Below are 22,582 nucleotides of genomic sequence, written 5' to 3'. Positions count from 1 at the left end.
TCCGTTTCATCTGTTTCGTTACATTTTGAGATCGATTTGCTTGAGTTGTTTCTGTCATTGATTTAATAATACAGTACTGCAGCTAGCTGTTTATAGTTCCGAATAATTTGCTTCTGGTAGGGCCTGAATTGTCGGTACAACACCAGGAAGAAAAAAAGACTGCTAAAAACAACAGAATGTTCGAACGGCTCGACGAAATCGGCTATTTTCATTTGAACAAGTTTCACAAATTGTGGCTTCAAATGTACGTCATTTGGAAATATTTGCATTGTATGCCCAGTTTTGTTTGAATCAGTACAAAACTGGACGACACAACGCTTTACCATTATGAAAAAACTGAGTATATTGAAGCAAACTGTAAGTAAAAAAATCGTGACGAGACCGGCAAACAACGGCTGTGGAAAAGACTCCGTGTCTCACGCGATTTATTAAACGAAACTTTGGAGGTTCCACCCGTGACGTCACAGGAAAGATGGCGCCATTCAAAATGGCGAATGTTTCGAATTTGGAAGAGCTTTTTCAAAGTGAAAATGGACTTTTGAGAAAAAACGAATGGCACCTTTGGTGTACTTGATATATTTACTAAACATCTATATGAAAAGAAAATGAACGTTTTTTGGGTTTACATGCCCTTTAAGTGTCTTTTCAAACTGAGTGGTATGACTGGTTTGCAACTTGTAGGCTCAATTGTTCTCCTTTGGGTTTTCACTTTGACAGCCAAGGCAGTAAGACCCAGCACCAGTAGGAGCTCCAGCGTGTAGTCTGTGGCGAATTGCCAGTTATACTCTGGGAGCTTTCATGCAAACTCACGATGTGAGACCTAAAACACCTTGAGATCTTCCAGAGTTCTTTCAGTCAACTTTTATCTTTATAAATGAGTTTTGATAAAATGATTGGTATTTTCTTATCATATATTCTAGCATACATTTCATACATTTCCAGCAAAAAAAAAAGATATTTTGAGTTTCCAACAGCAGTCTGACTCAAATTTTGGTAAACATTTACCATATATCCTTTCAGAGGACTTTTTGTGTGAAACTCAGGGAGCAGGCTTGCATGTCTGGGAATGGAAAATTTTGATCAGTACTTAGTGGATCAGCAATTCATGCTCTGTGGCTCTTTACGACAACTTTAGTTTATCTGAACTCATCTCTGAATCCCTTTCTTTACTGTTGGAAAATCACAGAAGTGAGAAAGGCAGTAAAGGACACAGCCAGGGCGTTTTGTTGTTGTTCGTGATTCGAGGTCGCCTGCATTTATGTGGAAAAACTTCCGTGTCCTTAAAGAAATAATTTTTTTGCGAATTTTTATGTTAATCAATAAGGAATCATTGAATGCTGACAAGCAATTGCACTTACAGAGTCGAAAACTCTATTGCAATATGAGGAGGAATACAAACTTCTTTTTCTTTTCCATGTTCTCTTTACAGGAAGGAGAGTAAGAAAAAGAGGAAGACATAACATCAATAAGTCTCTTTTTTTGCCATGAACTGCAATGAGATATTGTTTGAGAATTGATTCTTTCTATCTATTTTGGACGGGTTTCTAATATTTATTTAGAGATCGCCCATGCACAAACAAAATTAATAAATAAACGTTAATTGTGGACTTGCCTTTGCTCGATATGCCCTGTTCTCTCATGCGTAAATCTAATAAGTCACATATTGACTAAATAAACCGTTTTCAGCGAAGTGCGAAGCAACTTTGTCGAATAAAACCTTAAAAGAGTCTACCCCGTACATTTGTGCGGCCCCTTTAGTCCTATTGCCGGCGGCGCTTTTAAACAAGTAAGGTTATTTTCTTTTCCTTTTTCGCCGCCTCAGTTATTGCTGACTTCTCTATACATACAATCACAGTGAACCACTGCTTTCTTTTGCATTTTTGGCCTCTTTCAGCCGACTTTTCCCCACAATCAGGAGGAAAAACCTCAAGATGAATATGTCTAACCTTTATTTTAAAATGCGTCATGCTTGAATATCAAATAAGACTAAAGTAAACATCTCTCAAATTGAGGAAGCCACAAAAATGGCTGATTGGTAATTAAATGGCTTATATTTTGGTATTAGTAAATTCAAGAATAATAAAAAACGAGATTTAGCCGAACTTTAAGTTCTCTTGAACTTTAACTTTATGATGAAAACACAAGCGCGCGTCTCAGCCCTTATCAATGTTCCACAAAATTTTTTTTTACCACAAACAGTTCACATCTGCTTCCAAAAACAAAGCGTGGAATGTGTAATGATGTATCACGAATAAATCATTCACACGAGCTCTAGAATATACTCGAGATGAACGACTCAAAAGCTTAGTCATGAAAACCGGTTACGCTCACACAGAAAGGCACAATCCGTCTCCTGACGGTTTTCAAGAGGTATTACGTGTTTACTTATCAGTACCTGTTATAGTATTTAGCTAGAGACTGGCAAATTGGGTCATCAGGCTTTCAAATACTTTATTCTTAGTCGCATAAATAGACCGTTTTTGGTCGACAGATATGTCAGCCTGCTTGTTTTGATAACACCAAGGGTAATAATATATGATTATTTACACACTTTAGTTATTGTTGTGCATGTGCTGGTGTTTGGTGGCCAGCCAAGACCTTTCAAATTTATTCATATTTCCTTTATTGACATTAATTTTACAAGATATGGATAGAAAAATGATTCATTTTCCAATGTTGTCTTTTCTGAAATGTTTGCATTATCACGATAAGTTGCGATGCTAATCGCTACACTGGAAATTTTAGCAAATGTTTATTATTTCTTAACTCTTCACCGAGGTAAATTTAACTAGAGGTGGATATTTACCAAGCTTCGAAGCAGAGATGTAAACACCCACCTCTTGCCACTGCACTTAAATGACTATTTGTTTTAGTGTATACTTTAATACTATGAGATAAAATGATGCAAAAAGATGATTTTGATTAATTTATTCCTGCAACAGTCTCAACTTTTTTGGGCGCAAATCCCGTGGAGGTGAATGGAGAAGGATGAGCGAAGTTACGTTTTAGTGATTACTTTTGGGTTCTTTATATTCATTTTGAGTGGGTCGAAATATGTCAGATTTTCGGGAGGTTCAAATATAAACATACTTAAATTTAATTTCGTGTGCAAAAATTTCAAAACCCTATCTAAACGATTAATACTTCCTACAACGTATCCTCAACAGTCAAATAGATAAATGCCGAAATAAAAGACAGGAACCAAAATTGTTTAGATCGACATCAGAGTCCCTACTGATCTTTTATCGACGACAGTGGTTTTAATTCACTTTAATTTAAAGGACACTCCATGTCTCAGAAAAAATTATTGTCTTCGCCCAGCCTTGAACTGGGAAAGAAATCTGAAGTTTAGTATCATCCAATAATATTCAGTAAAACAAGATTGAAGGGCATATGAAAAGTCATTTACATATATTCTGAATAAGACAAGTCGTGGAATACCCGCTTGTGGCAGTCTGGATTCAAAGACCAGAGGGTCAGAGAACTCAGAATTTATGAGCACTACTTGTTGTCTATCAGACGGACTAATGATGAAGTAAGCCACACCGAGATGCCATCGTTAATCTTGGCAAAGGCCTTGCTCATGTCAAGAAACACAACGAAAAACAGTAAGAAAATAACCGCAGTTGCCTGTTTCTCTAAAAAATCAGCACAGTACTCCCCACGATGAAAGTTGAAGTAATAGGTTAGTTAATGTTAGCTTTATATGTAAGTGCTCGTGGCAAAAAAAATTGAAAAGTGATTGAACGAGAATCCATTGTTATACTGGCTAGACTGTGTTTTGAAGGAGCCTAAATGTCATTTTAGATTATTGTGTGCATCAGATGTACAGTTAGATTTCCTCGCCCCACCCTTTTTCTCCCTTTTGTCTCTACTCTTATTAATGACATTTTATGCGCATATGCCTTTGTTTTACTTAAAGTGGTCTGATCCGAACCAGCAATTTTGCTGCAACGAATGGAGTAAACAAAACGAGTTTAGCTTATATAAGTTTACTGAAGCATTTAGAGAGTGCTTTACAACAATTTAATTATTCCTAACAGGGTAAATATTCATTGTGGCTTGGGAGAGATCAACATGTCCATTATTGTTCTTCTCTTCAATGCACTTACAAAAATATTAAGAAATATTACTAATACTAGGAACAACACTCACAAATTTACGCAAAATTTCTGACTTGATCAGTTATAAAAATTATCTTAACAGCAATTTCTTTTTCTTTTTTTTTCTTGTCTCTATCAGCCTACAGTCAATAACAACAACAAAGCATTGACAAGTGCACCAAGCGAATAAACGGTAAACTAAGAAATGCAAAAGTGAAGTAAATAAACAAGTTTTCTTTCAAGAAAATTCCACTTAACCTCCATTTATAAACTATGAAAATGGTTATAGTCACTACCAAAGCATTAATAAAGTAAAAGTACGATAGAAACTACATCTTAAAATCAAAAGCTATTAAAAATTGAGGCTGAAGTTCTCGAAATCTAAAACTACAGATTACCACAGAGTATTATAAGACTACAACCTTGGAGGTTCAGCAATTCTGCTATTAAGCCTCAGTCCTGCACAAGAGGAGTTACTTCAGATGACTCCTCGTCTTCATCACTTCCAGTTTCGTCTTTATCTGCAGCGGTAAGTTGATTACCATCATACTCTTGTACGCCAGCCTCTCCGTCAAAACGGTCTACAGCATCACTTTGGTCGTCCATATAGTTTCCAAGATCGTCTTGTTCATCCTTCGTGTACTCTAGTTGGCAAGTCTTAATTTCTTCTTCTACTGCCTCCTTTTCAGATTGAACTGCTACAGCACCTTCATAACCAACGTTATTTTCAGGTTCACTTGTTACACCTTCTTCGTCATCAGTTTGAATATCTGGAGGGAAGACGGAATCACTGAGGCCTTCTTTTTCGATCACAAGATTGTATTGTATTCCTCGATCACACATGGGAATGGTGAGGCATCGGGTTTGTTCACCTCATTTGCGGAGCGTGGTGAAGAGTTAGGATTCTCTTTTTCAGTAACAAAAAGGCATCCTGTGGCTTCCAAATGTTCTTTCCCAGGTATAGAGGAGCATGCTGAGTTATTGGAATCTTCTTCCTGAACCACAAGGGGGCATGCTAAAGAATCAGAATTTTCTTCGTTAGTAACATGGGGACATGCTGAAGCAGCTAGACCGTTTTCGTCCATCACCAGGGAGGATGGTAAAGGATCAATTTCTTCTTCCTCCATCGCAGGAGGGCACTCGGAGTCATGAACATCTCCTTCCTCGTTCTCGCTAAGGTATGGTAAAGTATCACTCTCCAAAGGGAACGCTGAGGCATTCATATCTTTCTTATCACTCTCAAAAGGGTATGCTGCGCAACCTTCTTCTTCTACTTTGATTCCGAGAGGGAAAGCTGTAGCAACATCGTCAATTGCTACCACAAAGGGATGTGCAGCAGCACCGTACTTACCCACTTCATGGGCGAGATTTGCTGCAGCTGCCCCTTTCTCTGGTAGGTTAATAGCGAAAGGGAAAGCTGTGGCACCATCGTCTATTGCAATCACAAAGGGATGTGCCGTAGCACCGTGTTCACCCACTTCACGGTCGGGATCTGTTGCAGGTGCTCCTTCGTCTCCTACGTTAATTCCAAGAGGGAGAGCTGTAGCACCATCGTCCACTGCAACCACAAAGGGATGTGCCGTAGCACCGTGTTCACCCACTTCACCGATGGGATTTGCTGCAGCTGCTCCTAGCTCGTCCGGTCCTGTATCTTCTGGGTTTGCAACAGCTCCACGGTCATCGACAAAGTTGTACTTATCCTGATCATACTTGTCATCGTCAAAGATATCTGCATATGTCTATGAAAAATATCAGAAGTTAATCAGGAACTGCATGAGTTAAAAAATCTTGAATGAATGAATTTCAAAAATTCAACAAAGAAATTTCAAAAATCAGTCACTAAAAAGAGAAAAAAGAGCAGATCAGATATCAATCGCAAAGACAAGAACCATTAGTACTTGTATGAATTGATAAGAATAAAAGTCAGGTAAGGTCTCCCTTTCTGTCGAAATTTTCCCAAAGTGTTATTTTAAGATCTGTTCCGTTCTTTAAAATTGTGTGTAGACAACTGAGGGAAAATCAGGATGATCCAGACTGACATAACGTAACCACACTTGCGTACGTTTAAAAGTAACATTGGTTCATGATGAAACTAAATTCACGAATTGTTAGCGGCTGGGTATTTAATGCGTTTTGACATCATATTGACGCGAAAAGAAATTCGCAATTGACTTGGTAGGATACCAATTTCAATTGCTGAAGTATATCCTGAATTAGACGCTGTATGGCAAACCTTTGTTTTAATATATGTATCCATTGTTTGGTAGAGCTTCACAAAGTGTGGCCGGCTGGCGCTTTCGTATTTCCAGCAGTTTAACATCACCGCGTATCTATAGAAAAACACAGGGACATATGATCACAGTAATTCTGCGATAGGATACAACTAGTTACAAAAATACCTGAAATGCTAATTTTATCTCATTACATTACAGCTCAAACGAATTCTAGGATGAAAAAACCCACCGTATTCTTTATCTGACTCAACAACTTTTCATTTTAATTTTTGTATTGACAAGATAAAATTAATTTCTTACGAAGGCTACTTATTCAGACCGAGTGTATCAAAAACACCTGACCACAGCAGCAATCGATATTACTCTTGACTTATATAACATTCCACACAAAGGAAGCAACACTTACAAATTTTCGTCGATATGCTCAGGCTTTGGCAGACGATAACCTTCTTCGATTTTTTTCATTGTCGTGGATTGAGACCATCCTTCGTAAGGAATGCCTCCTGTGGAAAAATAATATTTTTTTCTGTTCGCCAAAAAAGCACACTCTTTTTGTTGTAATCACTTTCATTCCTCTCAGGGCGATCGAAATGATTCTTCTGTGAAAACGACAATTAATTGCTGAAATAGATTTCGGTTTTACATCAGATGAAAGAGTACTGTAAAAAAAAACAAATTTAAGTGTAGCGATGGATTTAAGGTTTTTCAGTAATGTACTAAATACTTTCAGTTCTACTTAAACTTAAGTTTTATGTCAAGTTGTTATGCATCGTCATAATTTTATTTATCAGCGACATTGAGTACTGCTTCAACTTCTCTATCGTACAATGCTCTTTTGTTCGCTCGGTATCACTCATCAATTAGTAATTGTGCGTGCAATCTCGGCAGGTATATTTCCTGAATTTAAAGTAACAAACAAGTAAAGTACCGACAGTGAAGATTTCATACAGGACGATGCCGTAGGACCACCTGTCAAAGAAATAGAGGGATGACGATATATCTCAACTGGCGTAGAAAGATTATAATCACTCAGATACTTGGGATGTTTAAAAACATGCCATCAAGACATAAGCAACCTCATTAACAGAAAACGCCATATTTATTTGTTTGATTATCCACTCATCCTTTCATCCGTCTGTTCTTATCCTAATCATTTCGTGTAAAGTCTCATACTGCAGCTGTAACCTCAGCTGTTTCCCAGCTTGACGTTTCCTAATGACCCTCTAATCAATAGAGCACTGAATATTCTAGTTTTCCTCGGTAAGTTAAGGTAGAATCATAAAAATGTTCACTCTTGAAATATATGTAGATAATAACCAATACAGTACGTACACATCGCTTTTGGTTGACAGTTGTTCCACATGTCCAAAGAGAATCTCGGGTGCAGTCCATTTGATTGGGATACATCCCTGGATGAGTAACCAAAATACTATAGACATCTGACATCTAAAGAGCCTTGTATACAACTTCTAAAATAATTTGCATATAAGATTAAAACCGTGATGTGAGGACTTACGATAATGTCAAGAGCAGTAGACACCTTTGTACAAATTCTATGAAAACAATTCACACACTCCTTTTCCTTTAAATCTCCTGTTTCTTTGCCTTTCGATTTTGTATCTTTGCTATTCAGAGAACGATATCTCTTCTCGCTTTCTTATTTCCTGTGTTCACTCCATAGGTACAATTTTTTTTCTGTGAAAGTTTCGATACGCTTAGAACGGCTTCCCATTGAAGGGAAATATGTTTTGCAGTAAAACTGTATAACTGAAAAGAAAGGTTTGTGAGGACAGTAATATTTTAATTCTTCACTTTTTTATCTTCCATACCAGCAGCCTCAAAACCAATTGACCAAATGATGAAGAAATTCTGAAAATTACCCTCTTGGCATTTCCTGGGCCGTATTTGAAATCCTGATAAGAGAGCCCAAAGTCAGTCAACTTGCAGACACGATGCTCATCAAGAAGGATGTTACGAGCTGCAAGATCGCGATGAATTATCTGAAATCGAAAATAGAAAATGATATGATCTGCCAAAAGGGACTTTTATAAACTACATAAAATAAAATATAGGTAGAAAGTTTAACATCATGCTAATGTCAAACCATTTCTCTGTGAAATAGTGATTCTAATGTGCTGGATCTTTTTAGCTGTACAGAATATTCTTTTGACGATTTGCAAGTCACGCCATTTTAACACATGCAGGATCACATACTGACCAGAAAGAGTTTGAGCACTTACCCCTCTGGACGCGAGAAAAGTCATGCCATGTGCGATCTGTTTAGCAAACAGCACCATGTCATATGTTGTCAAGTGGTCGACCCCTCCGACCCCATGATGATATTGGTCGAAAACCCCCCTGGATTTTCTGAGATAACCCAGCAAGTCACCTCGCCACAGGTACTCCATGATAAGTATTGGCTGAGCTAAAAGGGAAACACAAGAAAATTATTTTACGGCAAGCAGTGCAGAAGTTGCAAAATGTGTTTGACTTGTACATGCTTTATCTACTTATAAATTTAGTTATATCTAAGAAAGAGAGGGAAAGTCAAAGAGGGAAAAACGCAGATAGAAAACGGATAGACACATATAGGAGATACAGAAATACAGACAGACACACAGAGAGATGGACAGACAGACAGATAAACAGAAAGTTAGGAAAATAGGGATGGCAGATAAATAGACAGAGACTTCCCATCGTAAGTTAAAACTATTATCACAATTAGCGTGTAAATTTTAGAGCTTAAATCTTCCAAGTAAAATGGCCTACATACAGTGCGAAGTAAATCTCTTTAGATTAGACAAAAAATTTGAAATAACCCTTGAATTAGTACACCATCTAAGCAATACTGGTTGACGTCGGATATGTTTTTATCGTTACTGTGAATTAGCTTATTATATTCATAACAATAGCTGATTACCTCCAACTGTAACACAGCCAATGAACTTAACAACATTTTCATGGCCCTCCCTTCCAAAGAGTTTTAATAACTCGATCTCTCTCAGCAGGGCCTTCCTTCCTTTCTCTCCGGAGATTGCTGGGAAACCACACAAAAATTAGATAAACAAACAAACTTTGCATGTCAAGAGAGACACAATTATGTGGTAAACATTTTTGTATACTAAGTGCTATATTACCAGCGCATCTTCTAATAAATTTGGTCTACATAAAAAAAAGTTAGTTTTCGAAACCCCATATAATCCATACTTGCCACAAAAATGTCAGTTAGCCGTCTTGTTCAGTTGTATTGAACATGAAATTTCAAAAGTAGATTCATCCTTGTTGAAAAAATTATTTGCTAAGAAAACGCTGCACATCTCGAGCATTGTTGTTAACTAGGCAAGCTCATTGGACCGCGCAATTGTTTACAGACAACTTACAAAAGTAGAGACGCAATTAAGCCTTGAAATTGCACCTGTTATAACACCTAATAGTCGGTCGAATAGATATTTGAGACAATCTTTATAAAGATATGCTCTGTTTGCGCCTTCTTGTTTCCTACCGTTCATATGGTACATAATCCTTGCTTTTATCTTACTAAAAACTACAATAATTCGTTAGCATTTCCAGAATTATTCTAAATTCGTTTGACTCTATAAGCTTGTTACAGTCGAACCTGTATTTAGCGGTCACGCACGGGAAATGGTTGACCGTTTAATATAGGTTCCACGGAATAGGGCTACTATTGATAAAAGTTTAAAAACGCCACTCTATGCCATCACGGACCACTTAACATACACAACCTCGCTCAAAAATATTACTAACATTGATTTCGGGAGATAAACCTGGATTCAATTTTACTTGAAAGATTATTCTTAATTTTATTTGAGTACTTCCACTTTAGTGACCGTTCAATACAGGTAAGGAACATTAAAAATAGGCTGTTGGGACTTAGTAAAGGGTGACCACAACTGCTTGATATAAAAAGCACTATAAGCAAATGAGGAAAGTTTCGATACCTTGAAAACCGACCGCTTATTACAAGGTGACCGCTTCATACAAGTTCTATCGCATTATGACGTTCAGCTTTTCCAGCGGAAGAAGATCATACTACCACCACTAGACTGGCAAATGGCTCTGAGCTTTTTGCGCCAGACTCACCCTCTCCAGGTTTCTTTGAGGTCACATGACATTATTTCCCATCAAAAGTTTCTAAGCGAGCAATTTTACAAAATACACGAGGGAGTGACATTTTCAGTATTATGGTATTTTCCGCTTTTATTCGCTTGAATGCCATTTAACCAATAAATTTTCATTTTTCTCCACAGCTTCTAATACTTCAAATGATATTCGTGTTCTGTTGTATGGTAGTAGCGTTGTATGACAAAAGACTTAACAACCGGTCCCCCGGGGAACCATCGGCTAACAATTTGACATGCCAGCTGGTAAATCATTTTAACAGCGCACAGTTTTTAAGCTATTCATGTTATGTATCAAGTACGTTAATAAAGCATATTCTAAATGAAATGCCCTTTATTAAGATATATTACTCAAAAAATTAATAAAGGATAGTTTAATCAAGCTTTGTAAGTAAGTACTTACGTAGGAAGCATTTCGCAGCAACCGTGCGATTTCCAGGTCTGCCTCGAGAACGACCCAGTAGCGCCCGCCACACTGAACCGAATGCCCCTCTGCCAATATGCTCGCGAAGGATCAGGCGGTCAACTGCAATCTCCCATCCATCTGTGTTTCCGTTCAGCTGATCCATCTCAACTTCATCGTCCCCTTCACTGAATAATTGCAGATGAAAACGAGACTTTAACCATCTGTGTTACCTATCTATCTTTTCCTTCTTTGAATCTGGTTTAACGTAATGTGGTAAAGATATCCTCTATATCTTCACTTTAATTTTTTTCTTTTCGTTTCATTTCCAGGTGCTTCAGAAAATTATCACTTGCCAATGAAAAAATAATTGAAATAAGTGAAATTTAGATACTAATTTACTGAACGCATCGACCCAGAGAGGAGATTTTATTGAATAAACTTAGCGCCGACTGTGTTTTTCGGCATTTTACGTCATATAAATATCGTGCCTCCTACACGAGAAATGAAATACTAATTAAAACCGTCCGAAGTATTGTCCACAATCGATACATCGAGTAATATTATTATAAATCGGTCTAGAAGACTCTGAGTGTATTTCAACTGTAGTTTCTGTAACAAAGAGTGACAAAGGATCAAAGCTTCTCTTCTTCTTTAAAAGTACACCACCCACAACCTAGCGTACTGGCAACAAAAAAAAAAGATACTAAACAAACTGTCAAAACAAGTGAAGGACGGACGAATCCAAAACAGAAAGAATGTTAGGAAACATTTGACTGCTATTTGATAAGAATGACTTCGAAATCTGCCGCTGCTTCGAAAGGAAAAATCTTTTATTTTGGCCTATGTGCTTTTGGTGGTGAATAAAATCGGTCCAAACTGAAAAAAAAAAACTTATTTGCTCAGCAGTGGCGCTTATCACCACTCTACTGAGACTTATTCAAGAGTTAGAAACTTCGGAAATAGCCACAGGTTGAAACAGGGAGCATTAAAAAAAGAGGATTCACTTACTGCAGCCTAGGTGGCACCTCAGGTGGGTCTATTATCAAAGGATATGTGGAAAGAGATGAAAGAAATGGCTTCGTTGTGAGTAAGAATGACGTCATTAACTAAGTTAAAGCTTGCAACTCAGAAACCACGTGTAAATTATATTTGACTCTGTTGTCAAACAACGGGAGAGGGAATAAGGTGGGTTATCATGGTAATTAGTTTCATATAATTTGTAACGTTTTTGTAATTTGATTAGTAATGGGCTTTACCGGGACTGTAGAGGGACCTTCAAAATCAGTGCTGGAAATAAAGAATATGACCTGCTTAAAACACTGCTCCAAAACACTGACGTATTAAAAGCCACAATCTGTCATATGGACACATTTCATTTTCGTATGGTAACATTTTACCTGTCACACGGCGTTTTTTAATGTATGAAATGAGCGCCAGTAGAAAAACGACAGCAGCCAAAGGTCCCCCAATGTAGTACCACTCCAGTGAGCTGCTGGAGGGAGCCTCTGATTTTCCTGAAATATAATAATAATAATAGAAGAAGCTTTGTAGGAAAGTAATTTTGTTGTCGGCATTAAAAATAAAAATTAATACCACCAAGTATCCAGATAGAGAGCTCACGTTGGGTGGCCGGGAATAACTTTTGGAAACACAGACCCAGATGTGTGAATTTACCAAAAAAAGGCAGACAGAAAGATTGGTGAAAGAATTATAGAATATGTATAACATACTGCTACTGTTTCAAATTCGTTTTGAAACATTTTTTAAAATTTCTTTTGAATTTAATTCATTTCAAATTTCTAGTTCCCAGAAGACCAAAAAACCACTGGAAAAGTTTGTGAGGAACAAAAACCGGAGGTGTATTTTATAATAATGACCTTACAAAATTAATTACTGAAATTATACTTGGTTGCTTAAACAACTTACCTTTCACATTTACTGTCACAACAGAGCGAGCCACAGTTCCTGGCTTGTTACGTGCTTCACAAGAATATTCACCACTGTCCTTTTCCGCAACTCCAGTAATAAGAAGTTGATGTAATCGTGTATCTATAATTGCTCTCTCTATTATTGAGCCTCCATCTTTTTTCCACATTACGTTTATTGTTTCCTCGTTGACTTTGCAAGTCAATGTGAGGATGTCTCCTTTTGTCAGTGTTATGTATTTCTCTGGAACAACTCGAGCAGAGGCTTTTCCTGCGTTGAAAAGGGGTAATTCATTAGAATGCTAGTGTCTCATTAAAACTACAACTATATTATTAACACTCCAAAAAACAAAACAAAAAAAAACATAGAAACGAAACAAACCAGTCAATGTGACCGAAGATGAAAAAAGAAAAAAAAGTGTTTCCTTGTGAGTATCGTAGGGATTTCGATAGAGATTCAGAACAAACTTGAAGCCCTCATAGTATAAATTTGGTCGACCGTCCGTGATCCTTCGCTGAACTTCTAAATTAAGGTATAGTGTTTCATCTTCCCTTGTTCTTTTTTCTGCACCTTCGTATCAGAAGGACACAAAAAGTGAGTCATGCAACACGAAGTTTCTTTCTTTTCCAGCACTATGGTAGCGGGTAAGTAGAAGTAAGTAAATGATCGTCCGTCTACATTCTAAAGCACCATAACAACTTGATTAAGTTGGATAACTTGTGGCCATCTTTATCATTACCGCCATCATCATCATCATCATCAAAGTCATCGTCGTCATCATCATCATCATTGTCGTCATCATCATCATCATCATTGTCATCATCATTATCATCAAAGTCATTGTCATCATCATCATCCTCATTGTCATCATCATCATGATCAATATCATAATAACTGAACTTACCATAAACACGTAGTGTTGCTGAGGAACTAATTGTATTTGCTTTGTTTTTTGCTTTGCACTTGTAAGTCCCATTCATCCCTTTCGTGACACTTGGCGATGCTAGGAATGATTTTCCTTCGTGACCGGTTTGATTGATACCGAATGGCAGGTTACCATCATTAAAAGTCCAGACCAAGGTTGGTGTTGGAACACCTGAAGCTACGCAACTAAGGTTTACAGGGTATCCTTCGGTAACAGATTGGCCTATTGGAGGCTCAATGATCTGGGGAGAGACTTGAAGTAAAAAGATCATCAAGCTAAACAAAGGATCGCATTGTTCATTTTAACCCCCTCTCCCCCCTCCCTTTTCCAACCCCAAATTAACTAGCTTCAAAATAAAAGCAAACTACCTCCTTGCCAAGACTAATTTTAATCCGAGTTTATTTTGCAATCAGTTTTCTCCACTTTTGATATAGGAAGGTGTAAGTCAACCCAATGTGACATCAAAACATTCTTTTCTTTTCTAAAAAGATTTCCTATCTTAGCAACAGCACAAGAGGTAAGAATTTAGTTGCCGATTTATTAATTTATTCGTCCTTTTCTTACTGGTTGTTAGGTGTAATGTTAACACCCCATGCTCCTATGTTCCAAGATTACAAGTTTCTCTAAGTTCAAAATCCGCATTTCCTTTGAAGAATAACCAGGTAATAATGGTCAAAAGGTTTGCATTTCATGAAAACATTGCGTCAACTTTGTTGCTTTATACACTTAAATTGTCCGTTGCAACAAGAGTATAATATATATATATATACGGACAGAACAGTAAAGTTATAACGCTGTAGGAAAAGAAACATTCTCTGCAGACATTTGGGCGCTGAGGCGAAGTCCTTCTTGAAGATCAACTGAAGGGGTTGGTGGTCTGTATAGATTCTGTGTTGGATTTTCTCAAAAGCCATCACTCGAATATGTTGAGGGCTTCAACAATAGCCAGGCACTCTTTTTCGATTTGCGCATAGCGCTTCTCGGTAGTGGTTAGGCCTTTTGCTGTACGCAATGGGTCGTAGAGAAGACCCGTCAAGGGCACTGCTACTGTGTGGTTGGATGGGTTGAAAGAGGGCAGCTCCTTGGCCATGGTCTGAGGCGTCCAAATGAAGGATCAGTGGCGCAGTTACATCAAGGTATGCCAGGCATGCTACAGAGGTGGCTAGGACTTTTTCTGAATCAAAGGCTTGCTGATGCCTTCTTGACCATAGGAAGGGCATGTCCTCTTTGCTGAAGTTGCATTGAAGTTGGGTGACGCTGCTAAGTTGGGAACAGAATTTTTCCAGGTAATTAATAGCCACTAGGAATCGGTGCATTGTTGCTTTTCGGTTGGAGTGGGCATGGCGATTATAGCTTTAACTGTGACAGGGTTGGGCTGGAGGCCATCCGTAGTGACAACATGGCTCATGAAGGTGGCTTTGTGAATAAGGAATTTCCTCTTGTTGACATTTAGCTTGACGTGACGCTGTTCAAATACCTCAAGCACGGCGATAAGGTTGCAGTCGTGCTCGACTGGATGTCATTGGCGATGCAGCCAAGGATTAAGATGCCTTCGGAAATACTGAAACATAGGAGGCACCATATGAATTTAGCGCTGCCATTATTTGGATGCAGAGGATATGCCAAATGGTAGCCTAGTCCATCTGTAGTGAACATTGTGATCATCAGAGATGATCTTAAGGACAAGGGCATGTTTTGCCTATTTGACATCTATTCCTTCCATGCAGCTTGTTAATGTTTTCTTTCAAGGTGAGGATGATGTACTTTGGACATCGAATGGCTTTATTGAGGGTCTGAGAAGGGTCTCCGTATTTTTCACAGTTTGGTGGGGGTTGGTTCTCGCTTTCTGTTGAGAAACCCTTATCAGCTGGCCAGTGGTTTCATACGCATCCAGGCCCGCTTTGATCGCATTCAGCTATGAAATGGGCTCGCAGTGATTGGGGGCATGGATGGGTTTGACATCTGGATCCAGGTCGAGATCGACGGGTGGGCCGCGGAAGCCCATACCTTGAAAGAGTGAGGTCCAGTTCTAGGAAATGAATACCAGAGTTCAAGTCCCTAGTGTAGGCCAGACTCGCATGGACGTATCTGGGGTGGTGGAGGAGGTCCAGCTGCTGATTCCTGATGGCTGTCAGGTTCAGTCGGCGGTGGCTGGGGAGGGTTACTTGTGGAACGTTTCCTTGTGAAGTCCGCATGTAGAGTTGGCGCATCAAGTGCTTTGCTTGCCTCTGAACTGAATAAGGCTAGTTGGTCAGTTTTAATGACTTCGTAAATTTACCTTTACTGGCTTGGAGGGTAGGTTGACCAATAGGTCTGGTTGGCGGACTGTCATAAGGTGGTATCACAGTTTTGGATGGTAGAATCTTGGCCCCGGGCATGCAGGACAGGTGGCAGGATAGAAGTGTGTTGTAAGAAGCTGCTGAATCTATTTGGAAGGGAATTTGCGCTCTGCAGTGTGAGTCTGGTTCCCCCAAAAGAAGCAAGACAAAATGGCCTTTGCCAGAGGGTGGGGCCGTTGTAGGGGCGCCAAAGTCAGGGGGTTACCCGCTTGAGAGGCTGAAGCAGTTATCATACTGTATGCCCTCCTCTGGAAGGGTGTATGAGTGCTCCTCTTGTTCCACCATTCTCACCTGTTCCCTTCTGGGACCCGGTGGGGTAGGTGTATGGGAGGCAGGTCTGGAGGCTCGGTTGTCTTTGGCAACCTGTTGATAGACGCCTGCAAAGTGATCAGATTTTTGACAACATCTACAAGACTGGCCTGAAGCTGGGCATATATCACGGTACTGTTCCTGCTTGGTGCCACAGAAAAAGCAAGATCTGTTGGAGAAGGTTCCAGGTCTTGATCTGCCCGGAGGTTTTTGGACCAATTTGTGCGCTGTCGTGGAATTGGGAGTGAAATTGTTCTTCTGTGGTGGAATTAGCCAAAAGCTTGTTTGTATTTTATGCCGCCTCAAACGATATAACTTGATTCACCACGAAGACTGGGGTGAAAAGGGGATCCTCCGGTTTTCGTTGGCCATCTCTGTAAAATATATCTTCTCGGAAGCGACTGAAGGATTCGTTGAGACCGAAGACAAACTTACCCCTCATAAATTCTACCGCGTTCACACCAAACGATCATCGCCCAACGGCAGTACGTACAGCGGTTTCTTACGTTGAATTGGAGGTTTCGTCTGCCTGTGACATTTTTGCTCAGAAGTGGTAGCGGTCTTGCATCGAATTACATACACCAGCGTAATGTTCTTTGATTTTTTGAAGCCAAACCCAAAGTGTAAGTCTTCCCATTCAGTTGCAGGAATTGCTAACTCGAAGGCTCTCTTAGCGACGATGTAGTAGTCCCCAGTCTCGGTGAGTCTACATTTAGCGGGGTTTTTGTAGCCTTCGAGTAAATATTATTCATGACATCTGGTCCTAAACCGTGACCACAGCCGTTATCAGGAGATGGTCACGGTTTGGTCGCACGGCTTGTACATCGAGGATAGACTTTTATGCTTCGGAATGGTGCAATTGTGAAATGTTGATGAAGGTTTGAGATGCTGCCGAAGAAGCTATTCAGTGGTGTCTACGAGAAGCTGGCTCGCTGTAAAAGCCGGTCCTGACACCATGTTAAGCAGTATACTTTTTTTTAGATTGACGAAGAACACATGCGCAGCCATGATGAACTAATTTATTCCCACCCCCGAGCACGCGTTGACATAGGAACTTCAGAATATGATGTAATTATACGCGAGTAATGAAACGGTAACATGAGATGTTCTTTGACTCTAAAAAAGCTGGTTTTAATAACGGCGGAAGCAAACAAAACAACAAACAAAACAACAAACAAAACAACAAACAAAACAACAAACAAAACAACAAACAAAACAACAAAAAGCACAAGACGCAAAGAGCGTAGACACACCCTAAAATATAGGCTTTCAGAAACACTCCTAAAATATCTCTTAAACTATCAAATTTCTGACAGTCAAGTCAGCATGCTATCAGGTCTCAAATTCATCCCAAAACCCGTAACAAACGAATGTAAAATTAGGCAACAACTCTTCCAAGATTTTGAACAATTTACAAGACGAATGCGCCTCCAATACATCTTTCACGGACAAAACAAAGAACCACTTCCGTTTCATGTTAAATCCAACTGGATACCACCAGTTCAGCCTTCTATTGCCCTTGAGAGCGACTAGGAAAATGTCAAAACACAACTTGAAGAGATTAGTGTGACCAAGCCAAAAATAATTTGTTACGCAATGAGATTGTGGCTTTAAAAGAGTTGAAAAACAATTCTGTTTTAAACCTTAAAAAAGCAGACAAAGGTACAACAGTCATCATGAATAACTACAACCTCTCACAGCACCGACAGTGAAAAACATGCAGAAAAGAGGTCATTGACCAAATGCGTCAAGGCAAACACATTGATGACATGTCTAAGAAATGGCTTTCACAAACTCCCAATCCGCCTAGAATACCAATATTCTATAAGCTCACGAAAATACATATACCTATACCGGTCGGTAGACCTATAATCCCAGGTGGTGACGGCCCCACCGAGAGAATATCATCTTTTTTGGAGACACTGCTCCAGCCTATGGCGCAATTGCAATAATCCTATATGAAGGATACCACTGCTTTTATCAATTTCGTAGAAAAAACGAAGGTAGGCAAAGATACTACTCTAATATCAATGAACGTTTCTAGTTTGTACACAAGTATACCGCAAGAAGAAAAAAACGAAGAATACGAAAAGTTCAACAACCATAACGCACTGATCCCAACGCACTACCTCAGGGAAATGCTTGGCTTAATCTTTCAAGAAAATTTGTTCCAATTCAATGAAGAGAACTTCCCCGACCCAAACGAAAATGGGCAGTGTCATTTGCCAATATTTCCATGGAGGAAATTGAAACGAAATCAATTTAACAAAGCCAAACCAGGCCAAGAGATAGGAAACGTTACATTGAAGACGTTTTCTCCCTTTTGGTTAAGACAGAGAAGAAGTAGATGGATATTAAACGAGGTAACTATTTCCATCCTGGTATCAAATTCCCGACCGAAATATCAGAGAACCAAATCACCTTCCTCGATACCACAGTGTTTAGAGGAGAGAGATTTGCTAAAATCCAAAACCCATAACAAGCCGACAGAGACCTTCCAATTTACGCACTTCGCCTCGTGCCATCCACCAGGCGTAAAGCATGGTTTCATTAAAGGCGAAGCAATGAGATTGCTCAGAACAAACTCTCCGAAAGAAATATTAGAGGAGGGCCTTTTAAAATTTAAACAACACCTCAAAGCAAGAGGGTACCTTCAAAACATCATAGAAAGGTCTCTGTCAAGGGTCAACTTTGCCTCTAGGCAATCGGCTCTTACGCATAAACAAAAGCCAGAAGGTCACAACGTACCACTCGGCCGTTAAAAATTTAAAACAAATATCGATGGAACGTTGGAGTCAGCCCTTGCTGGAATCAATCTTTACAAAACTTCCGATCATCTCTTACAAAAAGGGGAAAATCACGCTCTTGGGAGCAAAAATATAATTTGAAGGTTATAATGCGACACGACCACAAAAGCCTGATGGGGAGTCCGTGCCAGCCTGTTCTCACCTTGATTCTGGGGCTTAGAAAACCTCGAGTGACATGATTTGGGCGCTGCTCAGTGATTAAAACAAAAATTTCAGCATAAATACGAGACCCAACGTTAAAATGAGAAAACAAAGTAGGCGTTATAGCTCTGCGCTGCAAGAGGTTATGAATCTCAAGTAGAAACCTCGAAAAACATTTCAAATGGTTTTCCATGGGCTGATACAGTAAAATTGTGAGCAAATTCCAATTGGGATGTAGCGAATTGAAAGCGAAATTTAAAGCTTAAAATGGCGCGAATGGTTCGTTAAACTACGTTTTATAAATAGAAAACTTAGTAAATGTTAAGAAAATAACATTTTGCTCGTTTTTATCACGGCATTAAAAGCGTCCTCCTCTATTCCATTAAAGCTAAGGCTTTCGATAAACTAAATCTGGGATATCGTCCACTATGGATTCGTTTCTCTGGGAGGAAAATATTTCAGTTTTCTATGGGTTTACAGAGACAATAGTCGATAGATTTTTGACCAATCAGTTTTCTCTGAGTTGTGCTATAATGCTTGTTCTACCAGTTACTTTAAACTCGTTTTTTAAAATGTCATCATTGCTTCATTGTAAATAATTTTTGGATTCTAAATGAATTGTCCTTTTTTTATGTGTTTTAAAAATCCGTAGATCGGATTAGGAAAATGAGAATCGTCTTTTTTTTAATTTTTGTAGTAATGAAAAAAATAATCGAACATTTGTTTCAATTATGAACCAGAACTCCTTCTCGTTTATATGAATGAGAACTGTACCTCCTTTCACTTCAATCCAAAAGGTTGAGTTGATGCTTCCTATGAGGTTTTTAGCGCTACATGTGTACTCGCCAGAGTCTTCAAACCTCGCTTGACGAATCATGAGAGTGTTCTTTCTGCCAAGATCGATCTCACCCTTAGTCCAGAGTACTTCAGGTGTAGGGAAACCGCTTAGAGAGCAATTTAACTGAAGAGATGAATTGTATGTAATTGACCGATTCTTGAGCTCAGGATTAATTCCAGGAAGACCTGAGGATGGAATTAACAAGCACAATTCGAAAAAGATGAAAATACGAGAAAAAAACAAAAAATGAAGAGTAACTAGAAGAGAAAAAGTAAAAGCTTGCTTCGTTTTTTCATTCACTGTTCTTAGCGATGCATGTATATTGACCAGCGTCTTCATAAGTCACTTGCTTAATAGTGAGCTTGTTCGTGGTGTCAGGTAGCTTTCCATCTCTTGTCTAATTCACCTCTAGCTTAGGAAAACCCTCCACAACACAATTCACTTGAAGGATTGAATAAATTTGACAGACTTCTCTTGCCGAGAATTAATTTCAGGGGGGGCTTTTTAATTTTGAAAAGGAAAATAATGATTTATATAAAACTTGATCCCCATCCCCTCCCCCTCTTCTCCCTTAACCGTCGTTCAGAATCTTAGTGCAACTGTCTTTCTCTCCCCAGCTCCCCCCTGCTGTAAAAATCAAAGCTTGCAGCTATGATTCTCACCTAGGAAAAATACTTCGCACCCACTCGCGAAAATTAAGCCTGTTCAACATGAAACTGTAATGATCTTTCTTTTTCTAGGAAAGAAAAATTGCCTTTGTTTTTTGCGACTAAACGTAAATCTAGCGTCTAATCGGTAATAATGAAACTCCTGCTGAAAAAATAAGTTTTTTCAATTAAGTGCGAATCATGTTGTTTTGTTTTGTTTTGTTTTTTTTACAAAGAAAAAGGGGGTAGGTTTCCAAAATCTCTCGGGTCTTACGAACTAAGTTGAGAGTGTAAAATAGCCACCGTAAAGATTTTTTAAGCTAACGTTTCGACCGTTGGTGCTTCGTCAGAGCTAACCCTCCAAACGTCAGCTTTGATACTTTTTACGGTGGCCAATCTAAATTACCAACTCTGTTGGTAAAAACAAAGTATACTTAACAAAGAGTTTGACGGTTAATAAAAGACAGTTGAAGGATATCTGTGCAGCATTTTCAACCAAAAAATGAATCCTTTACTTACTCCTCATATCTAAAACCACTTACATTCACAAGGCCGTGATTCCTGAGTTCTTGAGCAGTTTAATTCTAGAAGTAAGGTTATCCAAATAATCTTTTAAAAGTAATAAACGAGATTGGAGATTAAGTCATCTTATTTCTTTTAAAGAAAACATCCCTTGGAAATATCTGCTGAGGGTTCCTGTCTAATTATCATTACAATCTATACATAAGAGTTTTCCATATGAATAAAAGTTTTTAAATTCTGTATAGATTTTTGAAGTTGTAAAACAATGGCGAAAACCCGCCATTGCACTTGTGAGTCACAAATTCAACAAAACTCCCTCGTCACTTACCAACTCTTTCCCGGTACTGGTTGCATTCTTTGCAGACGCCGCTCCAAGATGACCACGCCATACAACCTTTGAAAACAATGAGTTGTGCGCAAAGAGTCATATGTCATATTGTCACTCTACCTATGCTCTTCACTTCCTTTGCTGCATTAATCTGCTGCTTGCCATAAAGGATACCAAATTACTTAATTATTATCGTTGATATACCCAGCTTCTAATTTCCAAGGGGACTTCGAACTAACATCTCCAAGTTAAAAAGATTGATGGCTTGAAGCTTACAAATCACCCAACTTACAGTTCCCTATTTATAAGCATCATTGGTGTTCTCTCAACATCTGTCAAGGAATTTATCATATTATAAGCCAAGGAGAGGGACATTGTTTTTCAAATGGATGACCGTGCAAAACTGTTAAAAGGAACAAACTAGGATTTTAACGTTTTCAATTTTTAATTTTCAACTTTACTGTAAAAGTTCCACCAGTATATAGCAGGAGCTTGAAATGTTGAAATTCAATTGTTGTAACAATTAAAAGTTTTTATTTCTATGCAACATCTTTGTCCACACCTCCTCTGATCAACAGAGAAGAGTATCCTGTCTGAATCCCTCTACTGGGATCCATTTGTTTGTTCAACCATCTTTATCGACCCTTTATCCTGCCTACTGATAAATGATAGTTCAAGCATGGCTACTTACAATCTGTTATATCAGTTAGGATGAGGATGTTAGGTGAACATGAAAAGAAAGATTCACATTCGATGAGTAAATTAGTGGCTCAACATAGCCTTGGAATACTTGACTAACACATCATAAGGTTAACAAACAAACTGAACTCGTCGCACTCACCCGCTTATGGATCCGGAAAGAACGCCGTGAAAGAGAAAAACAATTTTGAAAAGATGTTAATCCATTTATCTATTCAT

The 22,582-nt window shown here is 38.7% G+C and overlaps 2 protein-coding genes and 1 pseudogene across 2 annotated transcripts; 1 reads left to right on the top strand and 2 right to left on the bottom strand.

The window, feature by feature from the left end:
• Positions 1-3,981: 3,981 nt before the first annotated feature.
• On the bottom strand, positions 3,982-8,634 carry LOC149046209 (uncharacterized). Its single transcript, XM_089206030.1, has 5 exons — positions 8,578-8,634; positions 7,670-7,746; positions 6,337-6,433; positions 5,299-5,842; positions 3,982-4,933 (listed from the first exon to the last, which is right to left on the bottom strand). Exons 1-5 carry the CDS (start codon positions 8,632-8,634, stop codon positions 4,557-4,559), a joined length of 1,152 nt encoding a protein of 383 aa, XP_089062156.1. The 3' UTR covers positions 3,982-4,556.
• Positions 8,635-10,850: 2,216 nt separating this feature from the next.
• Positions 10,851-21,871, bottom strand: LOC149046207 (peroxidasin-like). Its single transcript, XM_089206029.1, has 8 exons — positions 21,665-21,871; positions 21,357-21,398; positions 20,104-20,352; positions 13,713-13,985; positions 12,809-13,078; positions 12,280-12,396; positions 12,139-12,169; positions 10,851-11,067 (listed from the first exon to the last, which is right to left on the bottom strand). Exons 1-8 carry the CDS (start codon positions 21,762-21,764, stop codon positions 10,851-10,853), a joined length of 1,299 nt encoding a protein of 432 aa, XP_089062155.1. The 5' UTR covers positions 21,765-21,871.
• LOC149046208 (uncharacterized) lies at positions 18,151-19,264 on the top strand (annotated as a pseudogene).
• Positions 21,872-22,582: the final 711 nt, after the last annotated feature.

The sequence above is a fragment of the Pocillopora damicornis genome, chromosome 5 (genome assembly GCF_964200805.1).
Source record: "Pocillopora damicornis chromosome 5, jaPocDami1.2, whole genome shotgun sequence".
NCBI classification, from domain to species: domain Eukaryota; kingdom Metazoa; phylum Cnidaria; class Anthozoa; order Scleractinia; family Pocilloporidae; genus Pocillopora; species Pocillopora damicornis.
This window is presented reverse-complemented; position numbering and strand designations above follow the sequence as displayed.

What these genes read in the sequence shown, in the direction of transcription:
- LOC149046209 (XM_089206030.1), bottom strand. Translation starts at nt 8,634, where the DNA reads ATGGTGCTGTTTGCTAAACAGATCGCACATGGCATGACTTTTCTCGCG. An exon ending in CTTTTCTCGCGTCCAGAGGG is followed by an intron (nt 7,747 to 8,577) that starts GTAAGTGCTCAA and finishes TTACTCATCCAG; the next exon opens with GGATGTATCCCAATCAAATG. An exon ending in CTCAGCGTTCCCTTTGGAGA is followed by an intron (nt 4,934 to 5,298) that starts GTGATACTTTAC and finishes TGTGTGATCGAG; the next exon opens with GAATACAATACAATCTTGTG.
- LOC149046207 (XM_089206029.1), bottom strand. Translation starts at nt 21,764, where the DNA reads ATGACTCTTTGCGCACAACTCATTGTTTTCAAAGGTTGTATGGCGTGG. An exon ending in CCAGTACCGGGAAAGAGTTG is followed by an intron (nt 21,399 to 21,664) that starts GTAAGTGACGAG and finishes CCTTACTTCTAG; the next exon opens with AATTAAACTGCTCAAGAACT. An exon ending in TTGGATTGAAGTGAAAGGAG is followed by an intron (nt 13,986 to 20,103) that starts GTACAGTTCTCA and finishes TTTTACTTCAAG; the next exon opens with TCTCTCCCCAGATCATTGAG.